General features: G+C 37.1%; 1 protein-coding gene across 1 annotated transcript in view; it reads right to left on the bottom strand.

Moving 5' to 3' along the window:
* The window catches only part of LOC131144883 (LEAF RUST 10 DISEASE-RESISTANCE LOCUS RECEPTOR-LIKE PROTEIN KINASE-like 2.4), a 33,195-nt gene extending 24,593 nt beyond the window's left edge, over positions 1–8,602 (bottom strand). Inside the window, exons 1-2 of the mRNA XM_058093815.1 lie at positions 7,538–8,602; positions 4,197–4,220 (exon numbers count right to left, since the gene is read on the bottom strand). Of these exons, the coding sequence (XP_057949798.1) occupies positions 4,197–4,220; positions 7,538–8,339 (826 nt within the window). The 5' untranslated portion in view covers positions 8,340–8,602. The remainder of the gene's footprint in view (positions 1–4,196; positions 4,221–7,537) is intronic.
* Between the last annotated feature and the right edge of the window lie 4,016 nt (positions 8,603–12,618).

Below are 12,618 nucleotides of genomic sequence, written 5' to 3'. Positions count from 1 at the left end.
GTTAAGAAAATCTGATCCATAGAACTAAAAATACTCGAAATAACTTGATCAGACATATGTTGTACCTCAAAGTGCACTTCGTTTTGCCAAAACATCCAAATTTTACCCCCCCAACTGAAGCATTCGCACAAAAATTCGGAAAATTTAGTAAGTCTGCCCATTGCGATATCAATTTTTCATCAGAAAATGGCACTGGAAGAAACAAAATAGAAGGCGAAAATTTCCTCATTAACTTATGTAAATGATTTTTCAACGTGCCTAAACCCCGTACTTTCCACACTAGAATTGTATTAATCATAAATCAAGTTTCTTTGGCCGGGTAATAACCCGTTGAGACTTCTTCTTACTTTGCCCATTAATATCCTTAAACTTAACAAGCGGAACATGTAAGTCATCATTTGAACAAAAGCCTTTTTCCAATGGGAGTTTGTCTAAAGTATTCGTCTCCACCTCCCTATCCGATTCACAATTATGTGGGACACTGGCCATGAAAGTACACTCTTGTTCCAAAATTTCTGTAACCATACTAGTAGACATCATCAACTGATTACGCACTACTATACCATCTTCCAGGTCTTGTGTTGGAATTATATAGATGGAAACTTGGAAAATATCTCAAACTAGTCTTAGGGGCATCATTTGTAGTGCTTTGTGCAAATGAAGTGTTGGAATCCCCAGTCAACATGGGTTTCAACATTGTTTAATCAATTTTCTGTGTAGGCTTGTGGCTTTCTATAATTTAAGTCTGATGCAAAAATTGAGATCTTCCATGTTTGGCAAATAATGATCTACTGTAGTGGAAGATGCATTTAAGACTGTTGAGCTCTGTAAAATCCTCAGAAATGTAACTTAAAAATGCAGTGGGGGAGGAGAATAAATATGCTGGATGACTATATTGTGCTTAAATAAACAAAACAAAAAAACAAAAAATCCCCTTGTATTATTTTTTAGGAGTGTTCAAGTAGGCATATGTATTTACTTTTCACATGATAGGTTGAGATGGGTATCAAATCTTCATTACTTTGCAAAACTAGCACCCTCCTGAATTGGAGAACATGCTTGCTTGTCTCGTAATTTGTCTTTTGTTTTTTGTTTTTTTGTTTTACTTTTTTTCTCATGTTTTATTTTTTTGCTTGTTTATTTGTTTTTGTGTTTGTTTTTGCTTTGCTGGTGTCGTCCTTGCTGTTGGAAAATTGGAGAAAAAGTTTTGTAGATTGTCATTGATACCACTGTATGTTGAGGTTAGTTTTTCATGGTTTTATGAAAATATTATCATGCTGGAGGTTAGTTTTTCATGGTTTTTGTGTTGTAACTAAAGAAATTGAGAAACCAATATTTGAAGAAGAATGACAGCAGGAATGGGGTGAAAATGAAAACCAAATCTAAGCTTCAAACTTGCAACCATAAAATATGTGTATTCATCACACTTATGCAAGCATATGCAATCTAATGTTATGGAAGCCTACTGTGAATTACACCTTTATATTTTTTTATTTTTATTTATATATTTTTTGGTATTTTTGGCGTCCGGGGGGTGGGGTTGGGGGAATAAATCCTAATACTAATAAAGCTTTGACTCATCTGTTTAGGAGGAGAAATGACCAAGATTATTGTTTACAGAAGAGAAATGACCAAGATTATTGTTTACTTTATTGGCATTAGTTCATGAGCTACCTTCTTCAAAGGTTGTTTGATTGGTCCAAAGGGACGTTGCGCAATGGTCAAGACACTTGGACTTTTTAACACTTCGATGTTTGAGATCCATTGTTCTAATCCAGTAATAAAAAAAGAAAAATAAAAATAAAAAAAAAAAGTATATGCAGCCAGATGTGATTTATTAGCGTTACAACAAGATTATATATAAATACTAGTGGGTGCATTAGGTCTACACACATTTGAACAAACGGAGTTATAGTGCAGTTATGGGAAGTCACAAAATTATTAATATTTTTGAAAAAAATTAAAATTTACTTATTTAAAGCTCCCCTAATAATGGAGCTTTGCGTTTCTCAATGGGATCACCCTAAAGTTACCTAGGCCTACCATATGTCAACAACAAGAACAATCATATTCAACATTAGGATATGTCATAGGTTTTATGAAAAATAAGGGCATTTTAAAGAGCTGGAAAGAATGCAGGTTCAAAATTGTGCTTCCCTCTTCTTTTGATTAATAGTGTGTGTGTGTGTGTGTGTGTGTGTGTGTGTGTGTGTGTATTTTGTAGCATAGTTCTAAAAGAATGTTATTTGAAATCATATGTATAGGCTCGTGGACCCCTTCTTTAATGGGAGCTTGAATCAAAATGGTAAAATGACATTTTCAACATTAGGCAAAGTGCAAGGTGGTATTATTTTGCATTAATCCTTTGGCAAGGATCAATATTCGAAGAATGCCTCTTATCATTCCAATGAGAGAACACCAACTTGTAGAATTAGGTTTTATGATAATGATGAAGTGGAAGTATGTCAGTTTGATCTTAAGGAGAAGATAGTGTAGGCTTTGGGGGAATGGATAGTGATTGAAGGCTTCCTTCCAACATCTCCACCACCTTTGTCATTGATGGTCTATCTGATGGAATCGTTTGAATGCACCACAAGCTCACTAGAATCATCTTCCTTGCCATTTCTTCTTCCTCAGCGGTCACAACTTCAAGAAGTCTCAAATCCTCCTCTAGGTCAAGGTGCTTATATATCCAATTCGGAAAATATATCTCACTAGTATAAGATCTTTCAACATCGATATTCCTTCTTCCTCCAACCATTTCAAGAACTAGCATCCCATAACTATAAACATCAGATTTGTAAGAAACCCCTCCAAAGTTTCTACAATAGACTTCTGGAGCAATGTACCCAAAAGTACCATGGGCATCCATCATCGACACAATACTTTCTTTTCCATGACATAGCTTAGAAAGGCCAAAATCAGAAATTTTGGGGCAAAAGTACTAATCCAAAAGAATATTGTGAGGTTTTATGTCAAAATGCAAAATCCTTGTTGCACAACCTCGGTGCAAGTACTCTAGCCCTCGGGCAATGCCAACTGCAATTTGCAACAATGTTTCCCACGTCAAGTTATGACAATTACTTGGAGATTTGTGATCAAATATGAACTTGTCAAGAGATCCCTTGGGCATAAATTCATAGATTAGAGCTCTTCTACTTCCCTCATAGCAAAAACCAAGAAGAGTGACAATATTAACATGGGATGTTCTACTAATGCTAGCAACTTCATTTATGAAATCTTCTCCATTTCTTGTGGACTTTCTTATCAAGAGTTTCACTGCTACAACACGACCATCAAATAACTTTCCTTTATATACTCCTCTATAGCCTCCTTGACCTAATTTATTTGAAAAAGAGTTAGTCATTTTCTTAACATCTAAGTACTATCTTTTAAGAGCAAGAGATCCATAATTTCTAAGAAATTCCTTGATGTTTTGATCATCCCGTGATTCCTTCTCAGTAAAATCCATTTTTAGGCCTGAGAGGAATGTTTTTCCAAGGCCTTTCCTAAGAATCCAAAAGCCCACAACGAAGACATTGACCATGCATAGGCACACACTAGCTACAATACCTATATTAAAAAAAGAGTTAGCCTTGCAACACCCTTTGTATCAAATATATGTCGATAAGTAAGAATGTGATATTTAGATTAACAATGGAACAATAATGAATGCATGGAAAAAAAAAGTTTTGTTCGGGGTGTGGGGGGTGGGGGGGTGGGTAATAGTTTGATAAACTAAAGTGTTTAGTTCTAGATGCAATTTTGAAAATGTGAATAGGATTCTGAATATAATCGAAACATTATTTGCATTTGAATGTTAAATTATTTTTTGTAGTTTAATAACTAACCATTAAATATACGTATTGAGTTTAGGACATAAGAAAAAATGTGTCATGAGATATTATAGAATTTATAATTTGTTGAGGGAAAAAAATGTCAAATTATAAATGTACCTCATATCAAGTCACTATTTTGAATGTCTTTAGTCCAGTTATGGATAGTTCAACACCAATTTAGAAGTTAAAAAACAAGGTCAATTTTTTGAATTTTACACCATCAAGAGCTTGACCTCTATTTAGCAGTAATTAAGTGTGAGCAACGTTAGCTTCAACTTTGCTTCATACAAGTCGATGTAATGGACATATATGAACAAATATATGGAAAGTTATATGAAGTGTTGATTAGTGTTTTACCTATAAAAATTTTTCGTGGATGACCTGCAAACAGAAAATATAATAGAGTTAGAGAAGGCCATATAGAAAAGAAAATGGTGAAAGGAGAAAGGAAATGTTTGTGTGTGCGCGCACGCGCGCGCATGCATGTGCACGCGTGTACATGTGCATGTTTGCTTGTTTTGAAAGTACTAAAAAATAAATTATTGGAGGTTTAGCGTATGGTAATCTACTATGCTTTCTAATTTGTGAATAGGTAGGCAAAGATTGTGTACTCTTATGGTTGTTCAAATTAATACTGAACTATACTAGCAAATTCTTCCAAGATGACTATGTAAATTCTAAATTGCCTAGTTTGACTACTTCAAATTTTACTAATTGATGTTGCTAGGCTTTTCTTCTAATTACCATTTCAATTAGATGCTAAGCGAAAAAATTGTTATTATTTGGTGTATTATAAATTTTCAATCTTCATTGCTTGATAGCAAGGTAGGTTTTTCTACCTAATTAGAAAATTATTTTTTTTGTTGTTGAAAGGAATGTATTTTGGCGCACTCATGCACATATATTGAATGCTAAATGATTTTGTCATTTATAACCATCAGGAGTTTATGGAATGTTATGGAATTTATAATTTTTTCAAGAAAGACTGTCAAATTATAAATTTACCCCCTATCAAATCAATATTTGGAACATTGCTACTCCAATTAGAGATGGTTAAACACCAATAAGAAGTTAACAAACAAGGTCAGTTCATTTAATTATAGACCATTATAAGCTTAACCCTTATCAAGAAGTAAGTAAGTGTGAGCAAGTAGAGCCTAGCTTTATTCAAATCGATGTAATGGCTAATATAAACGTATAAGTGATTATCATTTTAAATGAAGCTTCATTTAAGCTTCACTGTGATAGTGAAAAATCAGCCACTACTCCCGTGAACGTAGACAAATTGTCGAACCACATAAATCTTGTATCGTGTGTTCTTATTGATTGATTTGACTCTTTGTGGTTGATTGTTAATTTTCTTATATTCATCGTTGAGTGCTTGCATTGCTTGTTTCGTGATTGATTTGAGTTTGTGTGAGGTTTTCACTACGCATTTGAACCAACAATTGGTATTAGAGCCCCAATTTCAACATGTAGAAAATAATACAGTAAGAAGAGCACAGCAATGCGGAGGATTCATAAAGAAAATTACAGAATGCACAAAACAAAGCAACAAAATAGCTCATTTTGTAGAATCTGAGATGGATGAATTACAATGAATAGAAGGACAAGCTAATAATTAATATAATTAGGGATAAGGGAGATCTAGGAACTTTTTAGTGGTGATAAATTAATAGTTTAGTGCGTATAAAATTTTTAAGTTCTAACAAATAAATATTAGCCTTAAGGGGGGTGGGGGAGAGTAATGAGAAGAGAAAGTTCATGATTTATAGACCAATAAGGATATCCATAATCAATTATATAGGCCAAATCAAGTTGGGCTAAACGATTAAGAGGACGGAACTTGTGAACACAAGTTTTGGCTCTCGTTATTCATCTCTCCACTCTCAAAGAGGGGGCCTTTAGATGGTTATACCTACACAAACAATGAAAAAGAAATGGGGAAAAAAAAGGAAGAGAAGAATACAGCAGAGAACTTGTTTTGTTTTGTTCTTATTTATTTATTTGGGCGGGGAGGAGGTGAAGGAGGTTTGTTTAGTGTGTTCTAATTGCCTAATTTTGTAGCAAGTTATTTTTAAATTATAGCATGTTATAAATTTTCTTAGATTTGAAAAGCACATTAAATAAATTATATTCCTGGATATTATACATGTAATAATAATGTGTGACGGAAGATATATACTACATGCATTTCTTAGGTTTCCCTTATCTCAATAGATGTATTGTGTATCACCGAATTTTTGTACACTGTGATAGTATATCATTGTTGTTTGCTAAAATTGTAGGAATATGATGCATGATCATTTCTGTGCTACAATTTCGGTGCTTGTGTATAATACTCTGGAAAGTAAGAGTATAGAACAAAGAGTGAGGAAAAGGACACATGGTTGTTCTAGTAAGCATGAGGACATCAATATGGACAAAACCAAAGCTTGGTCTACGCTAAGAAGAGTGATCTTGATTTGCCAAATGATTTGTTATCTTAGACTCAAGCCCAAATCAAACTATTGCAATAAGGTTTTCTGGTGTTGGGTACCAAGATAATTCTATGCTATTATTCTTTTTGGCTATTTTTTTGCTTCCATGGAGGCCCATGGAGTCTTCGAAATTAAGTTTATCATTCAATATATTCCTACCTTCCTTTAATTTTTATTTTATTTCATTCTAGGACTATTTATCCTACCAAGCCCGTATAATTAAAAATCATATTTGATTTGTAGAATTAAAATAAATAAAGAAATAAAATCAACAACTAAAGGAAAAAATATGTAAAAATTAAGTAAGGGTTAGATTCTATCCCATTGACAGCCTGCCTAATTGCCCTGTATTTTCTACCAATTTTATTGCTATATATCCAAACAGCCTGCCCCCATCCCCTGTAAGGGCCGGACTTGGTCTCTGTTTTTCAGGCGGCTAAAATAAATAGAATAATAAAATTGTAAATTTATAATTTATTGGCAAACAGAGAGTGAGCAGATGACAAATCTCATGTCAAAAAAAAAAAAAAAAAGGGCACTTTGACCCTCTTGAAAATGAAAAATCATTCAACAATTTCACGGATTTTTCCTCAAATTTATTAGAAAATATAAATCTCTCATTATATTAAATAATGGCTTCAAGACCTAAGACTAGTGGAAGCTGAGTGATTTGTCCCATAAATAAGATAAATTTTTTTTAAATATTTATTTACTTCATGGAATTGAAGTTTAAATAATTATTTATTTATAATCACAAACTATTACATTATTACTTTATATGTAACATTGAAATACTAATAAAAAAAGGAAGTCAACTTTTGATTACATTCATTTTGAAAAGACTATATATTTAATAAGTTTTTATATTAAAAAATTAGTCTAAAATAAACTTATTTGAAATAGTATTGAAAGTTTTTGTCTCAACTAAACACTCATAATTTAAGAATTTAGGATTCAATATATATATATATATATATATATATATATATATATATATATAAAATTAGGATTCACTTCAAAATAAGTCTAATAAAACAACTCAATGAATTTTATCATTACATTTTACGCTAGGATGATTTTTTCTAACCTTAATATTTATTTTATTTTATTTTGTTCTTGTTTATTTAACCTGAGAAGTAATCAACCAGTGAGATTTTAATGGTGACAAATATCATATGTTCGTGGCAGCTATATAAACCATTAGGATGGAGTACGTACCTGTTGAGGCAGCGCATTTAGTGTCAGAAAAATAGGGCCGGTTGGGACAAAAGCAAGCGGTTTTTTTGTAGTAGTAGTAATCGTATCCACATAGCCCACCTGATTGGGTGCACTCCTCACATGCCTTGTTCTCATCCTCCTCCAATTTCAACTTCACCTTGAACCCATCAAGTACTACTCCACTCAATCCCGATAGATCCCACAGTTCTTTAGGGTCAAACTGTCGAATTGGAAAGGTGATGCCAACGCTGCACTTCTCAAAACGTCGAGCATCTTGGGATATTACTGGCAAAACGCTGGTATAATTAGAATCACTGATTTTGCAAGGTTTGGGAAGTTCAATAAGGTGTCCGCCAGGAGTAGCAACAGGGCAGTTGTACAACAGGGTAATGTTTACGTACTCATCATGATAATCGAAGTGCTGCAAATCAAGGATGGAATCTTTTAGATTTGTTGGACAACTTCCCTCCAGCATCTCCAACACGTCTTCTCTTGCAATTTTAAGAATTGGATGCTCCAGTTCGATGACCCGGTATTTAACTCCCATGATGGGCATGGTGGTGATATTACGACTCTCATCGCAAATGAGCTCAAATCCTGGATGCCCACATTCCTTGGGCCTTTGACCATCTCCCCAGAAAGGATAACCCACATCCTTCATACTGTCGCCACAGCTGAACTTTTTTTCGCACTGGCTGTATGATTCATCGTTGTAGCATAAACATAGAGGAATTCGAATGAGAACCAATAGTTCAATGATAGAGAAGAGGGAGAGAAACGAAGAAAAGATCTGGAAATTCATTTGATGAACCAGAAAATGGGCTTTTCTCGATCTGAATAGAGGAGAGAGATGGGGAAAGCTACCAAATCTAGTTATCTTATTTGGTGGGTGATGGGGAATTGAGAATCACAGGATCCAAGTTAGGTTGTTTTAGGGAAGATGAAAGTGCAGAGGAGCAGCGGACTTCCCCTCCGTAGCCATAAAATTCAAAGAAGTTGATGAAAAGGAAGACTTGGGTTGGGACGTTTGGTTGACTTGGTACAATTATAAATGTGGAATTCTTTGTGCGATTGCTTTTAGCCTCGTTCGGTTGTCTTAACGTGTGGGTCACATGGGAGATAACAAAGAAACTCACCAATCCCCATTGGAATGAGTAATTTAAATGGACGGCATTGTCACAATCGCTGCCATCAACCTAACCTTACTGCGTGGACTGACCATTGATATTCCAACTACCTTTCTGTATTTTGTTTCCTTCATCTTTTCTTTAGTTTGAGAGAAATTAACGATCGATGGAGAAGACAATGGAAAACCACAGATCATCGGACGGCTAATATTTTGTCCAGATTAATAATTGATATGAATTGAGCAATACTATGACTGTCCCTAATTTAAGTGAGGACGTCAAACGGTGGAAGACTGTACTAGAAGAAAAAAGAAAGAGAAGAATATGAAAGGGAAATTTTGCCCGGCTGACACGGCAGGAAGGGACTGCTGAGGCCATGAATATTTCGCCAGTTACTTCGCATCCATATTTGATGCGTTACGAATGGTGTAAGAGTGTTAAATTTGAAGAAAGCAATTTGCCCTATATTGATTATTGAATATTACATTGAATATTACAAAGGTATAAAAATTATTCTTAGACAAGGGGATGGAATTAAGCAGGCACCCTTGGGCGGGGATGAAGTTGGCTGTGGCAAGGCAAAGCAATCAGTGCCTCACCAATAGCGCTGGCCGGGACAAAAGCAAGCGATTTTGTTGGAATCGTATACGCATCGCCCATTCGATTGGACGCATTCCTTTCATGCTTTGCTCTCTTCTTCCAATTGCCACTTTAACTTGAACCCATCTCGTAGAATTTGCCCCAATCCAAATCATAGTGAATCGGGACCATAATGCTAACGCTGCATATATGATCACTCCCACAACATCCAGCATATCCGTCTGCCAGCAAAATAGTAACCCCCGTGTAATCTGAACCATTGCTTTTTGTCACGAGCTAAGCTTGTTCAGGACATTATGCTTGCCTGTGACTGCTTATCTCGTGTGCTTAGGATGGGTTTCCATCATGTAAATACTAGTATAGGGTTATTTTCTACTAGCAGAGTCTTTGTAAGCCAAATAAGGCAGTATGACTCCTCGGTCACTTTGATGTTTCCTGGTGTCAGGATGATAATTACATAAAAACCTCTTTAAGGGAGGATGAGTGTTCATCAGTCATTATAAAACTAACTAGCAATTGTCAACATGCTTAACCTACTTGCCTCCCTTGCTAAGTACAACATGTCAACGAAGGATTTGTTAATGAATTACGTTTGCTTCAATGTTTACTGCTTGCTTACCACGGCTTTCATGAATTGACTATTGTTTCTGCTACTATCTGAATGAATGTTAATGAAAGTGCGTCGTGGACGAATGTTGGTAAACGATAGGCTGGCTAGTTAAACAAGAGTGTTTTAGCTAGCGCTGCATGGCCCTTCACAAGAGTGTGAAAATAGTTGGACCGTGACATTTGGTATCAGAGCCAAGTCGGTGACACTTGGTGAGAGCCCAAGTTTGAGTTGCTGCATTAATTCGATTGCCTTCGTTGTTGGATTTGGAAAACTTTGGTAAGTGACCATGGCACCAAACACTGCTGAGAGGATCAGCGTGCTGTAAGCACAGGTTGAGACAACAACCAACACTATAGCCGCGGAGGTGGCCCAGATGAGAGAACTTGTTGATGAGGTGACGGGATCACAAAAACATCAAACAGGTTTGATAGGCGACTTGTCAGAGGACTTTCACCGCACAGTTGAAACTTTGCAGTCGCGGATGGCAGATCTGGATGCAAAGATGAATGTGATGGTTCTTGCTATGGGGAACTCCAACACTCCGGGAGTTAGCAAGACCAAGGTACCAGAACCCAGGACGTATGGGGGTGCCTAAGATGTCAAGGAGTTAGAGAACTTCTTGTTTGATGTGGAGCAGTACTTTCGCATTGTGAGGATGACCTCAGAACAAGCAAAGGTGGATACTGCGACCATGTACTTGGTTGGTGATGCCAAATAGTGGTGGCATACCAAGTACAGAGAAATTGAAAATGGAAGTTGTGTGATTGATAGTTTGGCAGACTTGAAGAGAGCTAAAGGCCCAATTCTTTCCTGAGAATGTTGAGTATAATGCAAGGAGAAAGCTAAGAGATCTCAAGCATACGGGGTCAATCAGCGAACATGTGAAACAATTTTCTACTTTAATGTTGGATATTCGGGATATGTCGGAGAAGGACAAGTTGTTCTATTTTCTTGAGGGGATGAAACTGTGGGCAAGAACTGAACTTCATAGGTAAAGGGTTCAAGACTTGTCAACTGCACAAGCGGTTACAAAACACTTGACTGACTACGCTGGTGATGATACCGATTCGTCCAAACGGTTTGGCAGAGAGGGAAACAATGGAAAGTCTTTCAAGAATGGCAAACCCAAGAGTGGGGGAGCCGACTCTAAATCATCAACCTCAAAGAAAGTTTCGTCATCTCAAGGGTTCGACACACCCAACGGAAAGGGGAAGAGTAAAATTTCGTGCTACTTGTGTAGTGGGCCTCATAGAGTTTTTAAGTGCCCTCACAAAGCATCACTTAATGCCTTACAGGCTTCCATTGTAAAGCAGGCAGTGGAAGACGATCATGAAGAGGATCATGCCCCAAGGGTGGGTTCAGTGCGTCTGGTGAACGCATTGGAAAAGCAGGCAAAAACACCGAAAGTTACATGAGCAAAAGGGTTAATGTTTGTGGACTTGAGGATAAATGGGAAGAGTACTTGCGCTATGGTGGATACGGGGGCTACTCATAATTTTGTTTCGCAGTTGGAAGCATAGAGACTCAACTTATCCTTAGAGAAGGATACAGGACGCATGAAAGCAGTTAACTCTGTAGCCCAACCTACTCTGGGAGTAGCCAAGCAAGTTACTGTGAAGCTTGGACAGTGGGAAGGTCATGCGAATTTCACAGCGGTGCCATTGGATGACTTTCCAGTCATTCTAGGAATGGAGTTCCTAAGGGGGATGAGGGCAGTGCTGATGCCTTCGGTTGGTTCCCTGTGTCTGATAGGAGATTACTCGTGCATGGTGCAAGTCGTTGCAATGAAAGGAGACGACAGGAAGTCCCTTTCAGCTATATAACTCAATGAGGGATTGGGTCAAGGTGAGCAGACACGTCTAGCCACGGTGGTGGTAGACAAAGAAGTAGGCCAAGAGCTGGAGCCTACGACCATCCAAGCGGTGTTGGATAAGTATAAGGAGGTGTTTTCGGATAAGCTACCTCATAATTTGCCTTCACAACGGACTGTGGAGCATGAGATCGAGTTGTGATCAAGAGTGAAACCACCTGCTAAAGGGCCATGTTGGATTGCGCCTTGAGAGATAGTAGAGTTAGGTAAACAACTTGATAAATTGGAAGCAGAATGTGTTCTCCCTTCCAAAACACCGTTGGGAGCATCGGTGTTGTTTCAGAGGAAACATGAAGAGCATCTACGGAAGGTGTTCAATAGGCTGAGGGCAAACAGTCTGGATGTGAAGAAGGAGAATTTCTCTTTCGCTCGGCGGAGCAACAAATTCCTTGGTTAAGTGATTGAATAAGGTCGTATCCGGAGGGGTATGGAGAAGGTAAGAATGATTCAAGAAAGGAAGATCCCCACGACAGTGAAAGAGTTGCGTTCCTTTCTTAGCCTTACTAAATACTGCAGGAAGTTCGTTGAGGGGTATTCGCGGAGAATGACTCCAATGACATGACTACTGGGGAGGTATTATTGGCCGCACACGCGGGATGATGTGGTTGATTATACCAAAATTTGTCTCACTTGCCAACAAGACAAGGGGGAGCGGAAGAAGTGTGGTACTTTCATAGCCGCACCAAAGTACTGTTCGGTAGAGGAGACGACACAATTGTTCCTTGTGACTATTGTGAAACATTGGGGTGTTCCCCAAGTTATTATTTGTGACCAAGATTTAATGTTCACTAACAACTCTTTGATAGAGTTTTTCAGGATATTCAGGTCACATATTGACATCTCTTTGAGTTATCACTAACAGATAGACCAACAG

This window comes from Malania oleifera, chromosome 1, assembly GCF_029873635.1.
Source record: "Malania oleifera isolate guangnan ecotype guangnan chromosome 1, ASM2987363v1, whole genome shotgun sequence".
In the NCBI taxonomy this organism is placed as follows: Eukaryota; Viridiplantae; Streptophyta; class Magnoliopsida; order Santalales; family Ximeniaceae; genus Malania; species Malania oleifera.
Note: the sequence above shows the minus strand (reverse complement) of the source record. Positions and strands in the feature narration are given on the sequence as shown.